Genomic DNA, 27,509 nt, shown 5'->3' with positions numbered 1-27,509 from the left:
TTAATTTTAATCGGGAACCGGCAGGAGCTCGGTATTTATTTATTTTTAATCTTTTTTTGTTTTTACCCTCCTGTTCTTTGATACATGTGACAATTGGAAATGGGAGATTATCACTAGTTCATTTTCCATTTTATTTCAACTGTGTTTTTAGCGTTGTTTGATGGTTCTCTCTCTCACTATTGTGGTTTCTTTATTTTGAAAGATTGGATTGATTTGGTTGCCATAAATTCTCTGCACACCTTTTGTGCATGTGTTGGTCTTAATTCTGCTCTTTAACTGTGATCATATATACCAACAAATAGGCACCCATGAATGGTCTCCATGGAGGAGGCATAGCAAAATGAATGTTTGTGCAGCAACAATCAAACTTTGCAAGTATGGAATTGACATGGATCTTCTGAAAGTTATAACGCATTGGGGATCATTTGTGGAGACTAGTTGAGGCAATTTCGACTTTTGAATGTAACCGACACCCAGGAAGCAACCCTGTTGCTAGACTGCACCCATCCTTTTTTATGCTTGAAAAAGTATATTATGGGCAAAGGGAAATAGATAGATAGGGTAATAAAACACTTGGAAGTCCGCCATAGAAATGGCCAAAGTTTATTCCCACTTACATTCCAGTCAGTTCAAGAGAAACAAAAAAATGAGCTCTTCTGACAGCAATGATCGTCATTGTAGAGACTGAACCACTAGCATTATCATTCATCCCCTATCACCTTAGATCCCATGTTCTGCAGCTATCTGGATTGTGCTGCTGTTGCTATGACCATTATTTGCAAAAATAATGATGTTTCTCCTAGAGTCTCTGTCTGATCACAGAGCCGATTGGAAGATCATCTCAGCCAGTTCCTGCTCAAGAAAAGTTGACATTTTTATTGTGATTGCAGTGGCTTATGCAACAAGAAGTAAGAAATAACTCTTCAAACGATCCAAGTACCTGCTTCCCTGAAGGAACAATTGGTTCTCCCCATTCCATGGCCTTTTTCTCCAGATTCTCAAAATCTGCTTTTCCACCCTGTAGAGAAGATGACCAAGTAAGGAATAAATTCCACCTGAGTTTACTTCTATATACATCCGTATCCTCGTCTTTTTTTTTTTTTAATTATCTCTAGCATTGAATCGAACCTCAATCATGGCTCCAATTTCTGAGTCAAAGCTTGCATATCGCTTCCGAACCAGCTCATCCAAATCACCCTCCTAGTAGTATATGCCAAAACAGAAAATGTCAGATTACAGATAACACACTTGAAAGAGAAGAGTTGAGAAAATCCTGACCTCAATAAGTTTCACAACACTGCGAAGCCCTCGAGCCAGGGTATCCATCCCAGATATATGAGCAATGAATAAATCTTCTGGATCTGTACTCTCTCTCCGACTGAGGAACAATTTGGCATGAAATTAAGAGTCAAGGATCAGAACTAACAGTTACAAGCATATACATTAGAATACATTTGCAAGGAAAGAACTCACAGTTTTGCATCAAAGTTGAATCCACCAGGTGCAAGCCCTCCCTGTTCACCAGTAAAACTAATTGAGTAACAAACTCTCCCTAAACTTTCTAGATCTGTAAGCTATGGAGTTGAAACAGCTACATCAAGACGTACATTCCTAACCACACTCAGCATAATCAGAGTTGCCTCTCCAATGTCCACGAGGAATTGATCAGTGTCCCAACCTATTGTAATGCAATGTCTTCATTATTAATTAAAGCAGAAATCTATTCATTCCCTTTCAGAAATATAATACAACAATTTTTCACCAATCTGAGGGTCGCCGGTGTTTGCATCAACGTTTCCAAGCAACCCACTGATCCTTGCAGTTTCAAGCTCATGGAAACAGCTGCAAGAGCAAAAAATTTCAGTAGGGAAGGCTCCACATAGCATAATCTGTAAACTCAACTGAACATTTAAATTCAAATGCAAAATATAAATCCACACCTGTGTTTGGATAGGGTAGCATGGTTACACTCAATGTTGAGTTTGAATTCCCCTGATAGATTGCAATCATTGATTTCAAGAATTTTAAAAAAAAAAATGTATTTTCAACAGACATTGACTCTTATTAAGTCCCTAATTGCATAATTGAGCTCCTTTTTTTAACAGAGAGTTCAATAACTAAAAGGACAATACCCCGGAGATCTTTACATCCAACTTAATCGATTTTGTTTCTGTGATTTCCTTCAATAGTGATTTTGGGCATTTTTTTAATGGAGTAATTTTGCTCTTTTTGTTCATGAAAAAGTCTTTGTTATATGTCATTAGAGTATCTCTCAAAAGAAAGTGATGTGAGTGACTTGAGCCTTTGGTTAATGGTCACACCAGGGCTTTTTAGTATGATGCCTTGCATTCAAGTCTCACCATGGAAAGGGTGGATATCGCATTCATGAAAAATAGAATTGAGGTGAACAGTTTAAAATGACATTATAGAGTCCAAATATCTCAAGTGTACCCATGGTAACTTCGATGGTTGAGACCTACTCCATACTCATTTACGCAATTATCTCAGAGGAATTGTAGTGGTTTGGGCCAAGATGCGACTGACCTCAAAGTTGATATTCTTCATCTAGTTTTGATCTGGTTATGGTTTTTGAGATTCGATGGTTTAACAAATTGATGAACAATTTTTAGACGGTGGACATAAGTGAATCCGTTTAAAGAATCTAACATAGCATATTCGAGAGGGGCACCTAACAAACTAGGGAAAAGGCTACCTCTAACTGAAATTGAACCTTTAGAACAGATCCATGGGTAACCCCAGCCCAACTTGAGTTGGTGGTGCAATTGGAGACTGATCTAGCCAAACACATGAGTTTTTCGGCTCAAAGAGGTCATTGCAACGCAATTGAAGCTGAAATGAAAGCACAACTCACGAGAATGAAGATGAATACTCAAAACTTCTCTAGTCTAGTGGTGGTAGAAGGAGACTTAACCTAGTAGATGAATTATTCCACTCTTCTTAATGAATAATTTCATCTTCTCTTCTTGATTGTATGTTGTATCGTACATTATATTAATAAAAAAAATTTCTCTTCATGCAGATGTCCAACCACTCATTAACAGCTTATTGTGGGAAATGATTGCTAAATTTTCATTAGCTGGTGTAGTAAGGGAACTGATCCCCACTGGACATTACTTCATCTGGTGAAGGAGATTAAGAACAAAACCTCACCACCACATGGCACCATTCCCCAATGTCAGGCAACACAACTGCAGATAGGCTTGCATGTGAATGCACTTCTCAACACCTTAATTTTTTTTATTGTATTCTTTTAATGTATTTCTCTCCTTGCCCTTCCTTCTCCCTAGGAAGGGCCTGTTGTACTCTCTTCTCTCTTAATAAAAGCTCCTTTACAATTTCTCAAAAAAAAAATGAAAAAAACCTCAAGTACATGAATGGAGATTATGGAAAAAGCAGTTGTTGAAACAGATGAACATATGCATACCTGAAAGACCATATTTTAGTAGAAAGCTTGCTGTAGTAGCAGCATCCCAATCATACCTGGTACATATAGAAAGTTAAAAGCTTGAAACAGCACAAAAAATTCTCTTATTAAAAAAAAATTCTTTTAACTTACTGGTGCTTAGTGGGTTCTTGAGGTTTAGGTTCAATCAAAAGAGTACCTGAAAGATAAAAGACAGATACTTATTTTGTGAAAGAGTGAAAAAGAGGGCTAGCACATAGAAGCCATCAACTAATGATATGAAACTATGATTTCACTGCATCATATATAATATCCAACAGAGAGCCTCTAATAATTAATCAGTTTACTATTTCAAAAGTAGTTATTTATTTCAAGGACAACATAAATAATTTATAATTTTAATTATGTTCCAATTCTTAACTAAAACTAACTTTGAGGTAGAAATAAGCAGTAATAAACCTTCCATTGAATTTTTTTGCAATATCCCAAGCTTATCCATACGAGGTTTAACATTTTTTGGGGGATAAATAAGAGGTTTATCAAGAAGAAAGCAATGTGAGTCCCAAACTCGGACACTAAAAAAGACTAACCTAAGTGATATAGCTCCGCTTTATAAAGTAAAAACAAAACGTACCGTTAAATCCAATTTTCTTCTTCCAATCAGCGGCAGCTTTAAGAAACGTTGCCTGCAAGGGACACTCTAGGAGTAAGTAAAACAACATGGATGCTTTTGGATGAAAGGAAACAAGCAAAGAAACCATAGAACATAAATGCAGTAACACAAATAAATAAGCAAAAAAGATCAGTATACCCACCATATGATCCAACTCCCTTTTCATATCTGTGTTTAAGAGAGATTGATATCCTTCCCTTCCACCCCAAAAAACATAATTTTGTCCTCCAAGATAATGAGTAACCTATACAAATTGTTCAACTTAACTTAGCTTCAAAACCATAAAATGAAAACAAGATAAATTATGGATGCTATTGGGAGAAATTATAAGATGTTAATGAATCTAATTCATATTGTTAGAAAAGAAAACATAAAGAACAATAGAGCTCATACAACTCTGAGAATGTATAATATTTATTTTTTCTTTCAGAAAACTCCCTATTTGGTATGTGCTTAAACAGTGAGATAGACTGGGAAACTTTCTTCCCTTGTAATTTGCAGTTTGTCCTATTGGAAGAATCTCTTCTCTTGTAATTTGAGGCTTGTCCTACTGGAAAGAGCTCTTCCCTTGTAATTTGGGGCCCCAGGACATTGCTCTCTCTCCGAAGTATTCTTTTCATTCGCTTTTCAATAAAAAAAAAAAAACATCAACAGGAAAGCCACTGTTATCAGCTTTTATACAAGCTTATACAAGGAGAAAGGGATCAACAGAGATTTCCTGTGAAGGCCATACTTGATGACATGTCTAGAAGAATTGAAATACCCTTTTCGATGGAAGGGATGGAAGTAGTAAAATCAGTGCCAAAAGACAAGGCCTCAAGGACAAATGGATTCTGTTCTGAGTTCTACAAAGTTGGATGGGACTTGTTGAAGGGGCGATATCTTCAATATGTCCTATGAATTCTAGGAGCAGGGGTTCACCACAGGGATCTTCCTTTATTGCATTAATTCTGAGGAAAGAGGGTGCCAGCACCCCTGCTGAATTCAGGCCCATCGGCCTCATTTTGAGTCATTACAATTGAGAAAAAACCTATGTTAATAGATCAATGTAATTTATCAGCCTTTCTCAAAAGAGAAAATAATTGATTCAGCAATCACAGTACATGAGCTAATCCACCATTACAAGAAGAGGTATCAAGGACTAGTACTGAAATTAGACCTTCAAAAAGCATTTGAAAAGGTAAAGTGGCAGTGGTAGACTAATGATAAAAATGGGGTTCAAAAAGATGGAGGAACTAGATAAATAGTCGAATTTCAACTGCACATTCTCCCACTCATCAATGGAACAGCAAAGCGATCCACTTGAACCATGATCATTAAATGTGGCTTCAGGCTAGGAAATCCACTTTCACCATTATTATTTAATGTGGTGGAAAGGCAGTATTGTCATTATTCTAGACACGGCAGAACAGAGGGTGGATCTCAAGTTTCCGCATGGGTGATTCACAAATCAGAGTTTTGATAATGCAATTTTCTGGAGGTACAGTAACACTTTGTAAAGGGCAGAAGGAGCAGATTATAAATATCACCGTAATGTCAGCCTCTATGAGTATATGTCTGCTGAAAGAATCAACTGAAGCACCACTTTGTCTAAAGATCATGATGGAGTCAATAAGGATAGAGAAAGTGAATATTAAATACAGGTATGCAGCACTTTGTCTTCCAACAACATATTAGCGCTTACCTATTTTTCATAGGCAGAACAATCAAGTACTTTTTCATTGGCAGAGCAACTAACGAACTACTGCGGCTGGTATTGGGAAGGTCTGAAAAAAACCAGCCACCCAATATTGGAAGAGCTAAGCTAATTAAAGTCATGCAGACCAGAATTCCCAATTACTTCTTATCACTTATACCATGCCCAAAAAACATATAAGCTAAACTAAAGGACTACACCATAGGTGCATGAAGTTAAGGTATTCACTTGTGATGATTTGGAATCAAGAGGGTAAAAAAAAAAATGAACGCAACAACCCTTTTAGCTAAGTGGATGGAAAGAACTCCCAACAACTAGGTGCTGGCAAGAGACACCTTGCTTCGAGAGCTGGTCCGCGAGAGGATTGCCTGATCAGTGGGTATGCTGCTAGTCTATGATTTTACCTGAGCATATGTAGTAGTTCCTAAGAGGATCCTTTTTATTTATAAACCAAAAGATAATAACTGCTGAATCTCCTTCAAAAATTACTGGAATAAAAAATTTCTGGAAGAAAAGACGAACACCCTCCAATAAGGTCAGAAATTCAGCTTCTATAGACCTTTTCATCATGATCTCTGACTGTGCCACCAATTCCTGCAGGGCCCTGATCACCTTTAGAACTGCCATCAAAATTTAGTTTGAGCCAGCCCTTCGAAGGGGAAACCAAGGGAGCAAAGGTAGAGGTGAAACTTCACTACTAGAGAGAATTTGCTTCCAATTCCGCCAGATGTCAAGAATTATGAGTGATTGACAAGAATTATGATGCTGAACCGAACTAACTGACTGCCCATGGTTAGCCACCATGGCAAGGCATCAACCATCTGGAAGGGAATATTAAAAGAGAAGAGCAACTTCAAGTGATCGTACTTTACAGGGGTATCCATCCCCCTCCTGAAGCAGGTAGAAACTAAATTTAGATTGATCCTCTTTGGGCATCCCAAGCTCATCTGGGGTTGGAGGTGAAATAAAAAAACAACCAGCGAAGAAATCCTCATGGCACTGCTAAGGCCAACAGGCTGTTGTAGTTCTAATCCAGTAGAAACAAGGGCATTGCCATCTTCAATAAGGCTCTTTGCACAACTGATCCGTTTGATAAAGTAGTAGATCTTTCTTCTTCATGGCAAATTGAGTGGAACCAGGTCCCAAGTACAACAAACTCTTGTCTCAAAAAACCTTGCAAAATCAAGGGTTTCTAAGGAGTGCCTTAGGGCCATCTCTGCCTCTATAGCTCATTAAGAATAAATTTGTATTCCATGCTGTACTTCACTATTGTACCCTAGTTTATTATCAGTTTTCTGAATAAATGGCAATGTACATATTGCCGTTTTCAAAAAATATATAAAAATAAAAAAAACACCATTTAAAAAAAATTGAACAGAGATAAAGTGACAATCACCTCCATGGCTTTCTTGACTTGCGCAGCAGCATATGCATATACACCTACTTCCGGACTGCAGAAGCAAATCATAAGCTTTTTTATGGTAAGAACACCCACAAAGAGAAAACAAGATTATTTATCTGGAACTAAGGGTCCAGCTGTGTCGCCTTAGAAAAACAAAATAACAGGAAAATCCTTTTCCCTCCCAATTTTCCTATTGTCTTCTTTGAAGAGCTTTCTTGCATTTGTGCCACTATGTGAAATGGCAAGAAAATTAAATGTAGTATTTGTGTGTACAAAAGAATTTTTTTATTAAAAAAAAGCCCAATATTATAACAATAAGCAGGATTGAGGTAAAGGGGATCAATAGTAAAGGACTAGCTGTTTAACATTCTTGGCTTACTTTTCCATTGCTTCCTATTGGAGTAATAGAAAACTCAAGTTTCAGTTGACTTCAACTTTTTATGAGACAAGAGGAATTGAGGGAATTTTCTCATCCCTTATAACCAGTACAAATGACAAAGTTTTGGATAAACAGAAAAAAATTCCGCTTAAACATTTTGCTATTGTTTCCTGTTCTGGCCATAGGCCCCCTATTGCTTGTGCGATAGTATGGCATGTGTGCTTACTCTTTGCAACCTGAGACCAATTTTTGGTACAAAAATATGTACTTTTTTAGAAAAAGCCACTTCACCCATAATTTACTTCCTCTTAAAGGCTGTCTAATTATTTTTTATCATGTAATTGCTGGGGTGTAATTTTTTTATATTATTGGTATGAGAACTTCAACTACCATTTTCATGAATGTTTTTGTCTAGCCTTCCAACCATCTCTCCAATCAAGCCAATCTTAGCTTCCACCAGATCTGTTGGAGCACCATGAACAAACATCCTATGTATTGATAAAAGTCTCACTGAATTGTCATACTATGAGCACATAAAGAATGAAGACAAAAAACTTAAGGTGGAAAAAATAAAAAGACACCTGGTAGCAGCTCCGTGCATGTAGCGAGGATGGTGAAACAATTGAGCAGTACCCCACAAAGGTCGGATTTTAGTCCCCTGCTTCACATGAAAAGAAAAGCAAGAAAAGTCATCTCAAAAGTGCGCAAACAAAACTTTTCCTCATAAGCTATGTCAAAAATTATTTTTAGATGAATTACACAAACTGCAGAGCATGTAACTTTTCAAGTAAGCTTGCAGAAGATCTAAAATAAAGAATAATGGACGAAAAAGATAAATCAAGAGTATATTTAATAAGCCTCTATTTGATGTACCAGAAAGCATGAGGAGCACAATGACAAGAGAGAAAAGACATTTACCTGAAGTTCCTTTGCAAGGGCTACCACATCATCCAGATTAGCATTTGTTTCCTGAGGCATGACAACGAAACCATAGTATTTAAAAGAAAGAGAGACCACATCAAAAGTGGTATGATATTCACAAGTAACCAAATTATCTGACTTACCTCTAAAGTTTTACCATCAGGAGCTATGTCTCTGTCATGAAAACACCACCATTCCACTCCCAACTTTTTAATGAACTCAAAGTTGGCTCTCACTATTTTATTCGAAGGGTTAAAAAAATTAGTTAACTTGACAAGGACTTCCAGAAGTTAATAGATATTAGAATTTCGGTGATGTAAAAATTCATAATAATCCCTGCTTACTTCTTCTTTTAGCCATAGCCAGTGAGTTTGTACCATCCTCCCAAGGCCACTGCTTTGTCGGAGCACCAAAAGGGTCTCCTCCTGTTCCACGGAATGTATGCCAAAATGCCACACTAAATCTCATCCAATCCTAAAATCAGCACATATTCTTGTCAGTTGTCGAATTAGTTATCATGTTAAGACAGATTGTTGTCTGGTCGAATTAGATATCATTTTAAGACAAATTTTTGTCTGGTCGAATCAGAAGAGCCCTTCTAATATTCAGGTTTTGTATCAATTTTGATATCTTAGAACGAAATACTGAGGGAGAGCCAAAAGACCACAAAAAAAAAAAAAAAAAAAAAAAAGTTATAACTGACCTTCATTTTTTTCCCGAGGATCACTTCATCAGCATTATACCATTTAAATGCAAGAGGTTGCTTGCTAGTAGGACCCTATATAAATAAACATTAATATGTATATATGCATATATGAAATTGAAGTTAAGAAATGAGAAAAAAATATGCTTAACCTTTCTAGGAAAGCAGGTAGACCTAACAGATTAACCACATACCTCATACTTAATTTGGGGAACATTAGGGAAAAATTCACCTTCCCATTCATCCGAAGCTCCATCATCACATTTTGCATCAACATCAGCAGGGCATGTAGGTGGCCCCACTGCAATCTGCCCATGGGATAAGATACTCAGGACAAAATTCAGAAAAAAAAGAAAAAAACTAATGATAATACTAAAATGAGTAGACATAACTTACAATGGCCAGGAAAGACAAATCCAAACAGAGGAGTAACAGAAGAATTTTTCTAGCCTCCATTTTTTTTCTCATGCAAGAGATCTCTGCAATGAAATAGGGAATCATACTGAAACAACACTACCAGATGCAAAGGAATTGAAGCATCAAACATGACCCAACCGCAAGGAAATATTTTAATTAATTTTTGCAATAAAAGGGACAAAAACAGAGCATGCTCACAAAATAAAATAAAAAATTGCTGAAATCAGAACTGTAAAAATCGTGTGGCTATTGAAAATAATAGCAAATACAGTGATCTCAAGTAAATTGTTAACGGAAAAAATGCTAATGAAACCTGAATATGCATTACTGTGAGAATGTTATCAAACCAAAAGCATGATAAATGCCGAAAACAAAGTCTTGTTGATATGAAAATTACTCTCATCAGCATCCACTTGGTTTCACATAAAACCAGGAAAATTGCTAATTTTTCTGTTTCTTTTATTCCATTAGATAAAAAAGAGCATGATATATCACAGAAAAAATCAGAAGAAGAAAAAGATCGAACCATCTTGAACGAGCAATCAGTATCAACTGTATTCAAACTTACTAGGATGTCTATAACAACGAAGATGCAGAGGCTTCCGCCATTTGACAAACAGATGAAATCCCAATAATTTACAACCTTAATAATGACTTCATGTATTCATACACATTACTCTCGAACGACAACACGGAGAAACAAAATCAGTGAAAAAAAAAAGTAACATACAATCAAAATAAGCTATGGGAAAACAGAAGAAGACTATAACAATTGCGACCTTGCATTGCCAGTAAAAAACTCACCAAGAACCGATGATCGGGAAGACGGTAATCGAGCAAAGAAGAAGTTTAAATATGGAGACAATCTAATCGCAGGGAAGGAGAGCACTTCTGGGTTACTAAATAACCGGTGGATAAACTTATCAGAATAGAATAATACTAAAACTAATTTCGGTCAAAATATAATATTTTCCTATTCTTACGTAAGTAAAACAGCTCAAGATGGTTTCTGATAAACACTGAAAAGAGACTTCTACGATGAAGATAAGCATGCCAGCTTCACACCTCGGCAGCGTCGCCTCTTGGACCGTTTTAGCCTCAGAGTTTCAGTTTTTTCGCCTGTGAAAAGGTTTCTGAATGGACCCTACTTTATTTGCTGCAGTGAATCAAGGAAACTCCGAGGGATTGAGATTTCCCAGTAACCCATGGCGAGAGCGCCTCTAAAGTCTAAAATCTGAAGTCCAAATGGAAAGCTCTGGCTGGATTTCATCCTTCATCCTTTGTTCACACTGAAAAGTTAAACTTTTCCGGATTGATACGAGTATAATGGTAACTGTTGCCGGTGGAGAAGGATGACTTGAATATAAAAGAGTGGTAAAATCTAATTCTATCCAACCAAAACAACAAAGTTCAAATGTATTAGTAATCAGACTAAATTTGTTGGAATGGGGATTTTGCCTAGGGGGTGTAAAATGAAGAAAGAAAGAACATGGGAACCTTCCTTGGTTTCTTAAAGGAAGACAAAGTTGAAGACAAAATCTGATTTACTCTTATCTCCAATTTATTAGTAAAGATTATTTTATTCAAACATCTCTGGGCTTAGAACATTTTGTTGAATATCAAAGTATTTGTCATTTCAATTGAATATATCTTTTACCTTACCTAACTATGTAAGCCAACAATGGTAGCACTAACCCATTTCAATACCCATCAAAATCAGTCCCTTCTAACATCTTATCCTCCTCAATTTCCTAAACCTCTCTCACACAATTAATTATGACCCATAAAAGCTTAAAGGATTAATTAATTAAATATAAATTGATAGTTTAGTCTTTTTTTAATAGTAGAATTATTTTTTTTTAAACAAAAATGTTAGAAATTCATTTGCATTGTTAAAAGGATAGTCCCACATACATTAGTGAGTAGAAAGATTTTACATTTATTAGCTGGGAGAAAATGTTTCATAAGTAGCTAGTTATTTTGGGATAGAGCTTGTACCCAATTTAACATAGTATTAGAAAGATCTTACATTTATTAGCTGAGGTTAGTCATTTTGGGACAGAACCTTAAACCCAATTTAACATGCATAAACAAATATTTTTCAAAATATTTATTTTTTTATTTTTTATTTCTCCCATACTTAAATTTAACACGAGTTACACAAGGCTCTTAATTAAAGTCGTTTCCTCCATCTTACCGGAGCTTTGCTCACATGCACCTCAGGTTTCAAATTAGTTAATTGCTCATCTGATACGTTATCCCAGCTCTTGATCAGTTTGAAGTTTCTTTTGTATAGTATTTATTACTGATTGCAATTGTGGAAGGATTAAGCAGGTCGCAATCCCTCAGAATTAAACAATTCGGAAGTGCTGAAATGGTGCACCAGAGGTAGTATTGACCAAGATAGCAGCTGCTAATAAATTTTATGAATCGGCAATTTTTAATATCAACTTGAGCGTTTCTTTATCATGTTTACCTTTCTTTCTTTCTTTCTGTTTTCTGGTATGTTAAGATTTTCTGCATGACTGATTTTGTCTTCATTGCCAGAAAGGAAAAAGAAAAAAAAACCAGAGAAATATTAAGAAAGAAGTACAGGTCGAGATCGTTCTGTAACTAGGGAGGAGAAGAAAGAATAAAAGAAGACGAAGAGAACGAAGGTTCGTATACTTTCCATTCAAAATCACGTGCCTTAACCTAACTGTCCGTCGTCTTTTCTCTCTTTCACGTCCATGCAAACACCCACCACCCGTATATTGGGAGGCCTTCGTCCCGTGAAAAGCACAGCGAAGGAACTGGCAGCTGGGAGCACTTTTACGTTGACTAAAAACATTTAAGAAAAACAAAGTGACGAGACAATTTTATTTCGAACAGCAACTGCAGGGAGGTCTCGGTCTCTGCAACTTCTGACGTCACAACGAAGATACAGAAACTGAGGAAGAGGAGAAACCGCCTGCCGTTCTTTCTCACCGGAATTGGTTCTCATTCGGAGACATGGGGTATGGAGAAAACGTGGGTAAGTACCAGCTGGGTCGTACTATTGGCGAAGGCACCTTTGCCAAGGTGAAGCTGGGACTCGACTCTCAGACGGGCCAGAGTGTTGCGATCAAGATTATAGATAAGCGGATGGTGGTGGATAACAAACTCATGGATCAGGTTTGTGGATTTGCTAGTTTTCTTTACTGGGATCATCGATGATTTCTGTTGATAACTAGAAAAAAACGGGCAAGGAATGAGGGTGCTGATAGTTTCCTCTAGTTTTCTTTACTGGGATCATCGATGATTTCTGTTGATAACTAGAAAAAAAACGGGCAAGGAATGAGGGTGCTGATAGTTTCCTCTATATTTGTTTCAGGTTAAAGCAGAGATCACAACAATGAAGCTTCTGCAACACCCAAATATTGTCCGGATATATGAGGTTCGTTCTTCCAGACATCCTAATTTTGGGAACTCACAGGGTGGTCTCTGGTTTACAGAGTTTTCGTTTTTAATCACTTTTAGGTTTCTAATACAGGTAATCGCTACCAAGACTAAAATTTTTATAGTAATGGAGTATGTCTCTGGGGGACAGCTTTCAGACAAGATGGTAAACCAAACATGGCTTGTGATTCTGTTAGAAAAAACAATATCTTATTTCCCTCTTATGGCTTTCTTCTTTTCTTCTTCATCTCATCTGGTTTTCTCCTTTTTTTGGTCTTCCAGTCTTACACGAAGAGGTTGAATGAATCAGAGGCAAGAAAGTACTTCCAGCAATTGATTGATGCCGTGGAGTATTGCCATTGCCGAGGTGTATTTCACAGAGATCTCAAGGTTAGTAAAACAATTCAACATAGATATAAGCAAACCGATCCATTTACAATATTTACAGATAGAAGAACATGAATCATGGGGCTAACTTCATTCTGTTGAATCTTTTCAAATGCAAATAGCCAGAAAACCTGCTGTTAGATAGCCAGGGAAATCTAAAGGTCTCAGACTTTGGACTAAGTGCAGCACGCAAGGTGAAGAATTTCAAATTTATCATCAAATATATCATGGAAAAGCTAATTTCCTTGTGAGACATTTAACATTTAGAGTGATAACATTTGCAGCCAGGCGACTTGCTATCTACCGCTTGTGGCTCTCCAAGTTATGTTGCTCCTGAGGTAAGTGGAAGTTTGCTGCAGACAGAATAGAGAAACTAAGGGAGATTGAAGAGAACTGAACTATTCTGCTCTAGGAAGATGAAAAAACTGATTTATCAGAGTAATTTCTGGAGGTATTTCTGAGGTCTTCTGTAATTTGTTGTCGCTGCCTTTCCAGGTGATTGCCAACAGAAATTACTATGGAGCCCCTGTAGATGTTTGGTCCTGTGGAGTGATTCTCTTCGAATTGCTCGCAGGTTTTCTACCCTTTGATGATAGAAATCTATTGAACTTGTATAGGAAGGTTCGTTTTCAAATTTATCAGGCATTTTCGCACAAAATTTTGTAACAGGATCTTTTTCCAGTTTAAACAGTTTAGAGTTCTTCTTTCTGTTCTTCTTCCAGATATCAAAAGCAGATTACACATTTCCTCACTGGTTCACCCCGAGCCAAAAGAAGCTGATATCCCAGATATTGGATCCACTGCCTAGAAGGGTATTTTCTGCTCTGTAAAAAATATGTTGAAATGGCAAGACTGTTTTCTTTATCAAATTAAATAATTGGCTCCTTTTTCACTTCAGAGGATGACAATAGCAGGAATAGTAGAAGATGAGTGGTTTCAGATTGACTATAAGCCTTCTACAGGAGTTGATAACGATGACAGCATCAGAGTAAGTGATTTATAGGACTTTTGTTGACAGGGCTGAAAGAAGCTAATGAAGTTTAATAGTCTCAACAAGATTTTTAAAATCAGTCCCAGGGAAGCACAGATGAGATGGAAAAACCGAAGTCCCCAAACTTCATTAATGCTTTCAAACTGATAGCAATGGCCAACGACCTCGATTTATCAGGTCTCTTTGAGGAGCAGGTAACTAACTGCAGCAAATTTCTGGGTTGGGTTCAACAGATCAGTTTCATTTTCAACTTTGGGAAGCTAGAATATAAGTCATGACTTCTTCTTCCCCTTTGTAGAGTGATAAAAAGAGGACAAGACTGGGCTCAGAGCATTCCATTTATGAAACTATCGAAAAAATCAAGGCTGCCGCAAAGGATGCGAGGCTCTCTGTTGAAAGAATGAACAGTTCTAAGGTAAATTTTCTTTAAACTTTCAATAAAATCAATATAAATCCTCATAAGACTACCTCTCTGGTTTAATCTCAGGTTAAGCTTCAGGAAAAAACCAAGCTCATAAGATGCCAATCACTCTCAGTATCTGCAGAGGTAAACTATTAATTCCACTTGTTCAGGACATGCAATCAATAAATCCTTGGACCTTCTGAATACAAAAACCTGTAAAATCTCAGGTGATAGAGGTGACGCCAAGCCATTGTGTGGTAGAAATATCAAAGTCTGCAGGGGAGCTAAGCCTGTATAAAGAGGTACAAGTCGGTTGTCCGTCTTCCTGGTCAGTGGCCATTATTCGAGGATAAGCAAACTGACTTTTTTATTTGTTCCCGATGATCAGTTCTGTAGAAGCCTATCTGGTGTGCTAACGGAGAGATCCAGCAGTTCATCTGTGTTAGAGACAGCTTCTGAAGAGGGTAAAGTTGAAGTAAATAAAACCCCAAAAACTTGAGACGTAGAAATTTTGAAACTATGGCTTAAACACCATGGTTAGGAGTACTCGAAAGAAAGGGGAGGATCCTGCTTGAGAAATTGTGCAAAGCAAAATATCAAATAGCTAATACTGTGATATGAATTTTTATACGAACGAAACAGAGTGAAGAAGAGGATTTATGTCTTGGTTTCATAAGAGGAAATTGTCATGAGACAAAACTACAAAATATTTTATTTTGGACAAGGTGTAAATTTCTTCTTTTTTTTTTTAATTTATTCGTTACTTTTTCTTTTCTTCTCTAACTTGTTTGTAATTATTACGAGTGACAAATATTTTGTGAGTTTATTATGGTTGGATAATGATCTATGATTACATCACTAAAAATCTTAGGTTATTGTTTCCATCATCAGCGAAGAGAAATGGTATCAAAGTGGTTCCGTCCACTCTTGTAGGCAATAACTTTCCGCACCTAAAAGATCGGTCTTTTGGGTGTATTAGCTAGCCACTGTCATGATATCAGAGTTAGGCACGCCACATCCCGGGTTTGAATCCCATAAGAAACAGTCAAAATCTTTTATGTGCAAAAAGCTACCGCCTACAAGAGTGGACAGAACCACTCTGACAAATGGGTGGCCCAAATTTAAAAATAAAATAAAATTAGGAGAATAAGAAGAAAAAGACACTAAAGAATGAGATGAGTGTTTGCTATTTACGTGTGCTTTTGGGTGTTATGAGAAATAGAAGAAAGGCTTGGCAACTAATACGAAATATACTTGGATTGAACATGGCAGCTAATGATATGAGCTCGTTTATTTACATATACATATTTGCAATATAATGTACATCAGACACAAGAATCAAACCTAGAGCTCAACATTGTCAAAAACATAATGAATCTTGAAAGGACCTAGAGAAAGAAATTATCAATCATGTGGAAAATTACATCTTTACCATCTGAGTTAATCCAATAGGTCTTCACCTGAATACATGCACAATAGCAGGATTAGATAAGTATATAAGTTAATAAAATCAAGAAATAAAGTAAAACAACATGAAGCACCCATCACAAACTACCATGCATCTTTTGGAAACAACTAATAAGATCACTGAAGAAATGATAAGCCGAAGTAGATTGAGAAGAGAGAAAAGCTTTAGAAAACTCTTGTTAGTGACCGACCACAACCCATAACTTCTTATCAACTTAAGTGTAATAGGGTAACAAGTCACAAATACCCTCCATACACTTACAAGCATATAGCTTCTCACACACATCTCCTAATTACATAAAAAATTGAACTATAGTCAAAGCTATACATACTGAGTAAGATAGTGTCCTCACTACAAAATACAAACCATGTAAAATGACGAAATTACCCCCTCATACTGTTTTTTTCTAATAATCACATTACCATAATGATATGAAATAATGTTGCTGTTCTCAACATAAGAAAAGCACATCAACAAAATAAATTCATAAGATGAAAACAACATATAAACTAACTTAAGTTAGATGAGAGAATTAATTAACTTTTAAGCCTTTCTTGTCATATATTGGTTAAATGCAAGCATGCACGCACAAGTCAAAGATATCCTACCTTCTACAGTTTAACCCAACCTAAACAGTAAAGAAACTCAATGTGATCATTGAGGTACAGACAACCTACAATAGCTAAACAAAGGCTAAATACTCAGCTCTTATCGAGTTAAAAGAATTGGTCTATATTCAACTATTTTATCTTTCCCAAATGCAGGCTGGAAATTTGACACTTTTAGTTGGACAATATTTTACAGGAGTTAGCAGCCTTGCTCTAGTTGACAGGAAATGGAATCAAAACATTAAACATTCTCTAGAATTACACTTCAACTAGAAATGTAAAACCCCAGTCACACAATAAATCAAAGCCATTACCTCACATATTTTGCCTTATCTCAACATTTTTGCTCAACCAAAAGTATAAAATGATGTAGCTTTATCTACAAGGACATAAGAAATTGCAATCCCTTTGGCCTGTGGTGTTCCATTTTTTCACTATGCAAACAAATCTTCCAAACAGAAAATTTCTTAAGACAATTAACATCTTTACAGGTTAATGAGTGAATAACACTTAGTAACATGAATGAAGCACTTCATCCACATTCTGCATTCTGTCATGACAGAAAAGCATGGATTCTTAGTTAAACACATCTATCTGTATGGCTAAATGCTCGTAAAATGGATTTACTTCCACACCAAATAGTACAGCACAGAAAGAGATGGGTGATACACAGAGTTCGTCCAGCAAAACCTTCTACTAACTATACTGCTGATTTAAGTCACTGTATGGTTCTAAGTAGGGTGACGCACAACAGAAAGGGTCAAGACTCAGTATTTTGACACTTCCACCTTCTAATTTAAACATTTTCAGTCATCTCCCTATCTAAAAGGCAAAAGGGGGCAAATGTAGAAAAAGAGGACAGATTATGCTAAAAAGGGGAAAACTGCATTTACAATGGCTTTTATAATCAGACAAAGAGTCCTTGTATGTTTATGATCAAGGCAAGATATAGCAAAAAAGAAAAGACAACCTTCCTTGCTCTGGGAATAAATGGCTTCGACATGGTTACACCCGAAGGAGTACAAAGAGAGAGAAAGAGAGAAAGAGAGAGAGAGAGAGAGAAGAAAAAACCATTTGTTTTAAAAGATCAGCATTGGAAAGTTACTGACTGGACATGATAAAACCCTAAAAACACCATAACCAGGTAAGCGAGAAATTTTGTCTATTCAGAAGCAGGGTACCTGCCAAAAAGCGAAGAAACAGGTACAAAATCAGTTGGAAAATATGAGTCAAAGGGCTCTAAACATTGGAGTCTGAAAGCAAGGGATAAACCAGACAGGTCATAGAGGGATCCACCTGTTGCCGATACATAATGATTCCAACTCTATATGCATGTCAATGCAAGACCTAAAGCTTTTGGGACATATCTATATGGTCCATAATTAAGGGTGACATAACCCTAATATCAGTGCATAGATATGATGAGTGACCTCCTATATGCTCCACAAAATGTGGATGCATATAAAAATTTGAAAAGTGAAAAGAAGGCTCACCATTTTAAGGAGGGATGGGTTTCAATAGGACTAGCATTCTGTTGAGTGTCTCTCAACACATACAATAAGAGGGCTGCAGGCTCATATCATAGATGAAACATAATCACCTTTAAAACATGTTATTATGTATATTTATGAGAATAGGGTTGAGTCTAACGATATTTCCAAAACCGAGGGGATGCTTGTAACTAACAACAATTGAGGTCTGTATATATGATTTTAAAATCTCTAAAGAGATGCATGCTATATCCTTTTATTTTACATCTCTTAGTGACCATATCAATGTAATAGGGGCCAACTATGCTGTATGAACTCCCCAAATATTCAATTTCTTCCAAAAACATTCATGAATACCAATTCAGCAATTTAATTATGCAAGTGGAGGCTGTAAATTTCAAGTTATTCATCTAGTATTTGACAGACGACAATGTCATACAAAGCATGACTGCCCCTACAACAATCTGCATTAGCATGATAACAAACAATATACCAAAATATGAGAAAATTAAAATTTGGTATTCTAAGAGTATATGTTAAATATATGCTTATGTATCATTACTAGTGAAGCCTTCACCAAAACTTCTTACTTGGATGGTACTATGTGCAATATATCTCTGTCTGCTTTTGAGAAAGCTGACATCCACGCGTTCCCACTGTACCTGGTTGAGGCCTCTAATCATCTCCTCTACATATTGCAATAGCAGAGAAGAAATCAAAACCATTAAGAGCAGAGAAGATAGAATCTAAATGACTGATTTAACCAAAACCTCTATGTACAGTTCAAATGGGGAAGCTGACAACCAACAACTAATGAATACAAAAGGGAAGCACCGATGACTAATGCACAGTTGTAAGTCCCTGTCACAGTGGAAACACTCTCTTTGACCATAGTTTTCTACTAAAATTATGCATTAGAAACCCATTTACATTACAAAGCCTTAAGAGTGCAAATAATTTAACAAATGCATCACAGTTTATTGTCTCAAAAACTGACAAACCTTCCATGTCTACTGCTTGGCTATCAACACGTGAAGCTCTATTCGTGTTGGCAGAAATTTCTCTCTCAATGTGCACAATATGTGGATATTTTTCATCATTTGCAAGAAGATGTTGCTGTTAATAACAAAAGAAAAAGAAAGGTCAATCAAGGATGACTGAGCTTAAAGAAACCATAGCATGCGCTCAAGCAAAACAAATGAAAACAATTAGAATATGGACCTTGGGAAGTTCACTCTGACGACGGATAGATGAAGTTCTCCACCCAACCATATCTATCCAGTTTAGTTAAGTAACACTATCAAGATTAGTAACTGTAGAAAATGTCAAAACAGAAGTAACTTGATTCCTCTCTTTTGCAAGTTAAAGCAACAGAATCAACTCCAACAAAGGATACGATCAAAGTTTGCATTTGCATAGACAACACGACGCTTGAAAGACCGCAATGCTGATCTGCATAAATGAGAAGATTAACCCAAGAAATGACTATAGAGGATGTTGAAGTAAAAACTAGAAACGATGTTGATTAATTTTATTCAACTATTTTTTTAAAGATTGAAAACAAGAAAGATAACTCAGAACTGAATTAAGTACCATTCAGGTAAATAGGATACCCCATGTGAGGTTACATGAATCACCAAGGGGATCTAGAAAATACCTTTATAAAATTATTCAAGCTGAGTGCAAATGCAATTCTTTAGGTGTATATATGTCCATGATTAACCAAGTCAAGGATTCCCTAAGAAAAGAATCTCTATAGCAATTTAGTGATGCCAACTGCAGCCCAGTGACTGCTTAGTTGATCTTCATCAGATACATTCTGACACATAAATACATATAACATGAAGCTAAACTTCTTTTTGTACTTCAGTTTGTTCTTCAAATTGTTGGTCACACATGCCCTAGTCCCAGTGACACTTGAACCCAAGACCACAAGCCAGAGCTTGTAAGCATGATTTCATTTGCACTTTTACTACTCACATGAATTTTATGTCATCACAATCTTTAACCATTCGAAGAAGAAGTGGTTGTTTTCCATCATCGCCATCAGTAAGGAAGAGATGCTTCCCAGTCCTCCCAACAATCCAATGTGCAGCTTCAGATGCTCTTCTCTCCAAAAATGGAAGTCCACAAAGGAATGGAAGCTGTAGGAAGAGCAAAGATGAGATAGTCTCCGTTAATGACACTAAATAATATGTATAACCAATCATTTTTAAGGTACTTGAGAAATTAATGAAGGAATACTCACATGATCATCCTGGTATATAAAATATGAAAGCTTTTTTTTTTTTTTTTTTGACATGGAGAATACGAAAATATATCAGCAGATCAAACTTCACAATTTATCCAACAATTTAGTTCAGCTTTATCAGTTTGATACACTGAGCAAGGGTATTCCATTAAAAAACCACTCAAGGAAGAAACTGGGGACTCATAAACAAAAAGAGATACACGAGATACAGAGAAAACAGCAATAACTAGAAGAGAAAAGAGGAACCAACAGCAAGTTGTTGTTGGGTAATCCCCTCCCTAGCTGGTATCAGTGATGCCACTGACGTCTCTGGGAGTGCACAGCCATGAAATGGATAATGTTCTTATCAAAGTACATACTAAAATAGGAGCTTCATTCAAGAAAGAGAAACTATGAATCAGATATTGGCTCAAGTTCAGTTTAGTGGATAACCAGGCCCATTCAGCAATACTTCGGACACCAATGCTATACTTTATGAGTCCCACAGTACTTGCAAGTTCTGAAACTTTAAATATTCAATGTAGGTCTTCTATTGACCTTGATTATTTAAAATTAAATAACACCCACCTGCTTGTGCCCCTTTGAACCAAGGTGTGGAGTTGCAACTGTTATAAAATTCATTGGCTCTAACCCAGCAAGTCGTCCTTCTTGATGCCTTTCAAGACATTGTGTTGAAGAACTAGAGTACTCCTCACTTGAATGGTTTCCAGCAACAACTAATGCCTCCTTATTTGAAACAGGTACATAAAGCTTTCCAACAGCATACCTTGCTATCAAGCCACCTAAGGAGTGAGCTACAAAAGAGATTTTCCGTACACCAGGTCTTCTCCTAATGACAGACAAGACCTACAATGAAAAATATAAGGACAAGATGAAATTTCTCTTATACAAGATAGCAAGTTGCACACATGATCATTAGGCATATAACCTCACGTCAAAGGTGAAATCTAAATTGTGAAACGTTATAAACGAAAATGGATCTAAGAGTACCTCTTCAGCTAACCTTTCACCCATCAAATCAACACCATCAAAAGTCAATCTTGATGAGTTGCACTCACTTCCTGCATAAAAAGTGAGGAGATAGGATGTCAAGCAAAAATGTTAATGCACAATATCATGTATTTCAATTCTTTATATTGGTAATAACATGTTTACACTAAACTTTTTCCTGATTAAAATCACAGCTGTTTCAGACAAATCGGGTATTGAGCCAGGACTCACGGTGTACAATAACTTGATCTGAAAATTTCTTCACAAACTGTTCTGCAGCATATCTCCAATCCTCTGCACTGGATGCATTTAAAACAAGAAGGTTAGAGCAATGCAAAATACGCATAAAGAAATGTGACAAATATCAACAGCTTACGAGAAAAGTGAGGAGAATCTAATTTGACATGTTTCATTATGTATCTAACTAATACTGAAAGGTTCAGAAGTTGCAAGCACATTTGTTAAATAGGGCCAAGTACTTCCAAAAAATTACTAGCTGAAATTAGGGAACCTCTTTCACAGAAAGCAGAGGATCCTCCAAGCCTGAACTGGTCAAGGACTATAACTTAAAACAACTAGCCTACAATGCGGAGCATGAACAGATGACCATAGAATGATCTAAGCTAGCCAGACACTCCCCATCATTTCCTGACCTGAACAGGCAACACAATTTGGCCATAATAGACATATATGCATGCCGCGTAATAGAAAGAAACCTAGCTTTGGATTCACTTGGGGAACAAATTTTATCGAGCCATCTCCTCCAAAAATTATTAGCCAAACTAGGGACCTCCTCCCAACACATATGAATGAGATCTTCCAAACTCCAATTGACATCAAACTGTAATATGAGAATGATTTCTCTTAATGTAGACAACCAGCTTGAGATGTGGAGCATATATATATGATCATCAAATGGTGTTTCTGCTTATAATAGACATTCTTAAAGGAGAACAAACCAAAACCTGTAGATCACAACATATGGACACTTTTAAGAAGAATAAATCACAACATCAAAAGTTGTTGATCAATATTCCATATCTTGACCCTCTAGGCTCACTTGAGTCTACCAAAAGCTCGATGACAGAAGTGGAATGTATTCTTTGCATCTTCAGCAACGAAATAGGTTGTTTATCAAGACCAATAGTTACAGAAACTTTATCTTGGGAATGGGAAATTCTTTCCCCAAAAAACTCATTCAAAAAACTAAAATGTTTCATTTACTAATTTTTTTAAGAAAACCTTGGCATCAATTTGTGTAGAGATCTTCTATCTTGAATGTTTGAGCATATGAGATCAGAGTTCTGCTTACATTATTAGTCCTAGTTAAGACAGAAAATTGTATGAGTCCTGCTTAGATTATGAGTCCTAATTATGTTAGTTCATTTGAATCCTTTTCAAACAGGAATTTCCATATGTACAAAGGATATAAAAAAAGCAGTGTTGGGTCAAGAGAAGTATCAAACTCTATTATAAAATCTCTTCTTCATCCCCTCCCTCTCTCTCTCTCTATTCTTTTTCTATCGCATTATTTGCTCTCCTCTACATTAGAGTTGATAAATCAGAAAAGGATCACATTATCTTGTGGGTTGACCGAGTCAACTCACAAAACCTGCTTTGATTCCAAGTCAAATTTCTAAAAAAGATAAATATTTCACCAACTTGTTGTAATTTGAGTACAATGAGCCTCTATTTATAATAGAGGAAACAAGTAAAATTAGATTACAAATAAACGACCATTGTTCCAGTTACACTCAAAGTCAAACACTAAAAGACAAGTCATAAGATAATTGAACAATTGATCATAAATAGAAGAATAACATATTGGTGCGAACGGGCAACCATATTGGTAGTAGCTCTCCAATTGGTGCGAAGAGAGGAGCCCGAGATATGCGAATTCCTTCAAGGTTTGGAGCCAGACTGAGACATGACTGGTGATGATACTTGTGACCTCTTCAGCATTGCAGATTTTTTGGTTGAATCTCCTATTTTTTCACTCTTTATAGAGGGCCCAAGAGATATGGGCGAGACAGGCAGAAAGCATAATCTTTCCCAACTTAGGTAATGGAGTGTCTAAAATGATCTTGTTGGTGCCACCACGATCACAAGGAATGCAAAGCTAAAGGCCAATGTGACTGAGGGTGTTGGTCCACATGCTCTAGGAATAGTGGCAATGGAGGAGAAGGTGGGGAACCGTCTCATCACAAATATTGCAGAAAGGGCAGTGTTAACACACCTTCTCGGGTTATTCGCAATCAAAATCTTATTTAACAAGGCACACTAGAAAAAGAATTTGATTTTAGGAGGGGCCGAGAGTCTCCAAGCTATGGCGGTGTCATGTCTAGAGGTGTTATCAATCTAGCCAATGATGAGCTTGTAAGTTGAGGCAATTGAGAAGAGACCACTACTTTTTAGTCTCCAAAAGATTTGATCCCGATTGTTTTCCTAGATTTTGATAGGCTCAAGATCGGAAAGGAGCACTTCTGTGATAACTAAAGGAGATCGGATTTTGATGACTAAACCACCTATAACTAAGACTCACCTGTGAAACTCATGTAAGACTCCACCATATTAATTCAGGCTCTGTGAGACCTCTTGTTGTGAGAGTCATATAAGACTCTTTCATACATGTTCTTCAACAAAGATATTTATAGAAATCTCCAAAAAAGGGTTGTTGCATGAATCTAATGGTCATGCGTGTCCGAAATGGGCAAGGTCATTGGATGATGGAAATTGTTGTACTTTGGTAGGAAGTAACCTGGTTACTTGGTCTAGTAAAAAGCAAAAATAAGCTAGCAAGATCAAGTCCTATGCAGAACACAGAGCCATCACTCATGTTGTTTGCAAAATGATGTGGTTAAAGTCCCTTGTTCAAGAATTATAGTTACCAATAAAAAGCCCAAAGAAACTATTTCTTGATAACCATGCAGCTCTTCATATTGCATATAATCCAATCTTCTATGAACAAACCAAGAACATAGAAGTAGACTACCTCTTCCTAATTTGACAAGGTAAAGAATTAAATCTTCTCTTTTCTACATCTTCACAAAAGCAACTAACAAATGTGTTCACCAAAGCTTTGGAATCAACTCAATTGTATTCAATTTGTGACAAGGTGGAGGTATATGATTTATATGCCCTAGCTTGAGAGGAAGCCTTCAAGCATATGAAGATCAGAATCCTACTTCGATTATAAGCCTAGTTAAAAATAGATAACTTGTTATGTTAGTTCATTTGAATTCTACTCAAACTAGGATTTCTAAAACTACAAAGGTTATAGATGAAAGCAGTGCAATGTCAAGAGTAGCATCAACCTCTATTCTGAAATTTTCTTTTTCATCTTCTTCTTTCTCTTCTCCCTCTCATTTTTCTTTTTCTCTTGCCTTACTCTTCTCTTCAATGTGCCTTTAGAATGTAACACTGGACTTGCTCCACCAGTCCCACGATACAGGTTTGATTTGAATTGAAATGTATCTCGATCTTTAAATGAGTTTGTAGGAGTTTTTTACAAGAAAAGCCACATATAATGGAGGAGAATGGTTTTCTTCAGAGAAAAGATGGGGATTGACAGGTGTTTGGTATCAAACACAAAGCAATAACTTGGGTTTTTAAAGAAAACCTAACCTAAATTTAAAAAAGACAAACACAAATACAAGTTTATTTCAAAGTTCCCTCTTTCCTCTTTGACACGAGATTAGGAGACATGGTAGGAGATTACATAGGGAACCCACTTTTCCTATAAACTTAGTCTAAAATTACATCACCACCCTTACTTCTTGTGACTCACGTCCAAAGGAATCCCTCCCCTTATTAAACTGTCTTCTCTCCCACTGTACTAATCAAAAGACAACATCCAAAGCAAACCAATTCGCCTAAAACCACAAGCAAAACCTCCCTATCCCTCTTTTAGCCATCTAACTCAACCAACTGCCACCTACTAACCCCTTCTTCTTATTAAATAAACCCCTCCATCTGACCATTTGAACCAAAGGCCCAATCCACAACTCATGAGAAACTTTTACAAAGATTGGTTCCAAATAAACCTAAAAGCTCACATAAATTCATAATTTTAAATGGTTCCTGAAAATAAAAGGTCAAACTACCAGCTAGATAGTATAACTTTGTCAAGTATACAGTGACTGAGAAGAACTTATTATTAATTACTTCTCAAATCATTTGTTGTATTATTCATATAATTGTTTTTTTATTTAATTCCTTTCCATTTCGAGTAGATCCGTAAATGGTTGCCAATTCATTTCCCTAATGTTACATAAATGTTTATAAAAAAATTCCCATTTCTTAATTATCTCTTTTTTACAAAAAAATATGTCACTGTATTTCTCATTTCTTTTCCTATTCTTGTGACTAAGAAAAGGAAACTAATAAACTCAAAATAGTAGTAAAAAAGCAAAATAGATCCCATAGTATTCTTTCTGGAAAATAAAAAAAAAGGATCTGCAACCATTCGTGTAAAAGACTACTCTTTTGTTTTAGAACATTCAAATACTCGAAATTCCTTTAAAGAAGTGAAACAGATACCATCTTTACCAGGAACACAATTTCAGAACAAAGAGCACAACTATTTCACCTTTCATTGCCTAAACAGAAAGAAAGAGTTAGCCACTAAAAGAAAATCAATTTAGGAGATACCATAGTCAGATTCTAGTATTATTATTCTTTAGGAAGTCTATATGAAGATGGAATAACTCAGCCTTGGAAAATATTTCTTATTCATTCGTTATTCTTGCCTTTAAGATACCATTGTCGGATTCAAGTATCATTATTCTTTTTGAAGTCGACATGAAAGATGGAATAATTCAGCAAGATGTCCTGGAGCGTATTGTATATTCATTCGTTGTTCTTGCCTTTGTGAACTCATATGACGGCTCCTATAAAAAATAGTGATACAACTGCGACGTCAACTCTGTATGACGAAATTATTCTGCTGAGAAAAGCAATAAAATCCAGAAATTTGCCACACTGTGTACGATGTCTAACCGAACTCCGTGATTGTTACTTGGGAAGAGAAAGTTAAAATGCATGCAGCTAAAGCAAAACCCCTATAAGTGAACCCTGAAGATCAACATGCTATCAGAAAAGATAAAAACAAAACGAAAAGCGTACCTCCCAACAATGCCGTTAACCATGACAACAAGGTGATCGGGGAACTTCGCCTGAGCCGAGGAGGCCCACATGTCTTCCCCGCCTTGAACGGATTCTATCTCCATCCTCTGCCCGTCCCCGGTCGTCGGGTCCCTGAAGCAGCCCATCCGATGGACGAAATCTATCGGACCTTTCCTGCTGGCCAATTTCCGTTGCCGGCCGGATCTCGACCCAAAATCTAACTTACAGCATGGCATTCGCCTCGCCGAGAAGAGCTGGCACCGGCCACAGACGTTGGCACGGCCCAAATTAACCGTTAGGTATAACGAATTAGCGCCAATCATACGTGAGGCTAAACAATCTACCTACCACTTCCGTAATTTTCCCTTCGTCACGAAAAATGAAGAAGACAATTCTGTCTCAGTGGCATTTGCGCTGCACTTGCCCGAGAAATTTCAGAAGCACATCAATTTGTTCCGTGGAAAGTCACAGACGAAAGCCAATCATCGAAGCGAGACCGATACAGAGGCAGGAGATTCGAAAATTTTTTATTGAGCAATACTCTAGAGTCTCCACAGTTGCGGTCTATTTACAGCGGCGAAGGGCGCTGACTGGCAATCAAGCCTTCAAAAGTTGTAGAGATTGCTGTCGAAGCGAGGAAGAGAAAGGAAGCGGCGCCTTCAATATTAATAGCTAAACACTACGGGGGGAGGTTACCTGGCCAAATCATGGCCCTCCCTTTTCTTTGTAGGTCCCATAGCTGCCACGGCTGAAATCAAAGATCTT

General features: G+C 36.8%; 3 protein-coding genes across 6 annotated transcripts; 1 reads left to right on the top strand and 2 right to left on the bottom strand.

The window, feature by feature from the left end:
- Nucleotides 1-393: 393 nt before the first annotated feature.
- LOC137949671 (xylose isomerase-like) lies at nucleotides 394-10,749 on the bottom strand. 3 transcript variants are annotated; one of them, XM_068795799.1, is made up of 21 exons: nucleotides 10,681-10,749; nucleotides 9,595-9,677; nucleotides 9,393-9,506; nucleotides 9,199-9,273; nucleotides 8,840-8,969; nucleotides 8,639-8,730; nucleotides 8,493-8,543; nucleotides 8,156-8,235; nucleotides 7,190-7,244; nucleotides 4,240-4,341; nucleotides 4,059-4,110; nucleotides 3,578-3,623; nucleotides 3,446-3,501; nucleotides 1,941-1,992; nucleotides 1,763-1,842; nucleotides 1,608-1,678; nucleotides 1,474-1,514; nucleotides 1,279-1,378; nucleotides 1,129-1,200; nucleotides 941-1,018; nucleotides 394-852 (listed from the first exon to the last, which is right to left on the bottom strand). In XM_068795799.1, exons 2-21 carry the CDS (start codon nucleotides 9,664-9,666, stop codon nucleotides 817-819), a joined length of 1,455 nt encoding a protein of 484 aa, XP_068651900.1. In that variant the 5' UTR covers nucleotides 9,667-9,677; nucleotides 10,681-10,749; the 3' UTR covers nucleotides 394-816. The 3 variants fall into 3 exon arrangements, with proteins under 3 accessions (XP_068651900.1, XP_068651899.1, XP_068651901.1); XM_068795798.1 differs by lacking the exon at nucleotides 10,681-10,749 and adding an exon at nucleotides 10,420-10,523; XM_068795800.1 differs by lacking the exon at nucleotides 10,681-10,749 and adding an exon at nucleotides 10,420-10,523 and having other exon boundaries at nucleotides 8,156-8,232.
- Nucleotides 10,750-12,606: 1,857 nt separating this feature from the next.
- On the top strand, nucleotides 12,607-15,738 carry LOC137949854 (CBL-interacting serine/threonine-protein kinase 21). Its single transcript, XM_068796064.1, has 14 exons — nucleotides 12,607-12,768; nucleotides 12,968-13,030; nucleotides 13,127-13,198; nucleotides 13,315-13,422; nucleotides 13,542-13,613; nucleotides 13,704-13,757; nucleotides 13,915-14,040; nucleotides 14,142-14,231; nucleotides 14,318-14,407; nucleotides 14,491-14,604; nucleotides 14,709-14,825; nucleotides 14,898-14,957; nucleotides 15,041-15,115; nucleotides 15,202-15,738. The coding sequence occupies exons 1-14, from the start codon at nucleotides 12,607-12,609 to the stop codon at nucleotides 15,310-15,312; spliced, it is 1,314 nt and encodes a 437-aa protein (XP_068652165.1). The 3' UTR covers nucleotides 15,313-15,738.
- A 320-nt stretch (nucleotides 15,739-16,058) lies between these two features.
- LOC137950086 (putative lipase ROG1) lies at nucleotides 16,059-27,365 on the bottom strand. Of its 2 annotated transcripts, XM_068796455.1 has the most exons (11): nucleotides 27,093-27,365; nucleotides 26,745-26,998; nucleotides 21,852-21,919; nucleotides 21,621-21,691; nucleotides 21,198-21,476; nucleotides 20,360-20,523; nucleotides 19,776-19,831; nucleotides 19,601-19,653; nucleotides 19,381-19,495; nucleotides 18,970-19,067; nucleotides 16,059-16,273 (listed from the first exon to the last, which is right to left on the bottom strand). In XM_068796455.1, the coding sequence occupies exons 2-11, from the start codon at nucleotides 26,978-26,980 to the stop codon at nucleotides 16,202-16,204; spliced, it is 1,212 nt and encodes a 403-aa protein (XP_068652556.1). In that variant the 5' UTR covers nucleotides 26,981-26,998; nucleotides 27,093-27,365; the 3' UTR covers nucleotides 16,059-16,201. The 2 variants fall into 2 exon arrangements, with proteins under 2 accessions (XP_068652556.1, XP_068652555.1); XM_068796454.1 differs by having other exon boundaries at nucleotides 26,745-27,365.
- Nucleotides 27,366-27,509: the final 144 nt, after the last annotated feature.

The sequence above is a fragment of the Aristolochia californica genome, unplaced genomic scaffold (genome assembly GCF_029961685.1).
Source record: "Aristolochia californica isolate CCGP_79_NKW_82.1479 unplaced genomic scaffold, dmAriCali1.0.hap1 SCAF_14, whole genome shotgun sequence".
NCBI lineage: Eukaryota > Viridiplantae > Streptophyta > Magnoliopsida > Piperales > Aristolochiaceae > Aristolochia > Aristolochia californica.
This window is presented reverse-complemented; position numbering and strand designations above follow the sequence as displayed.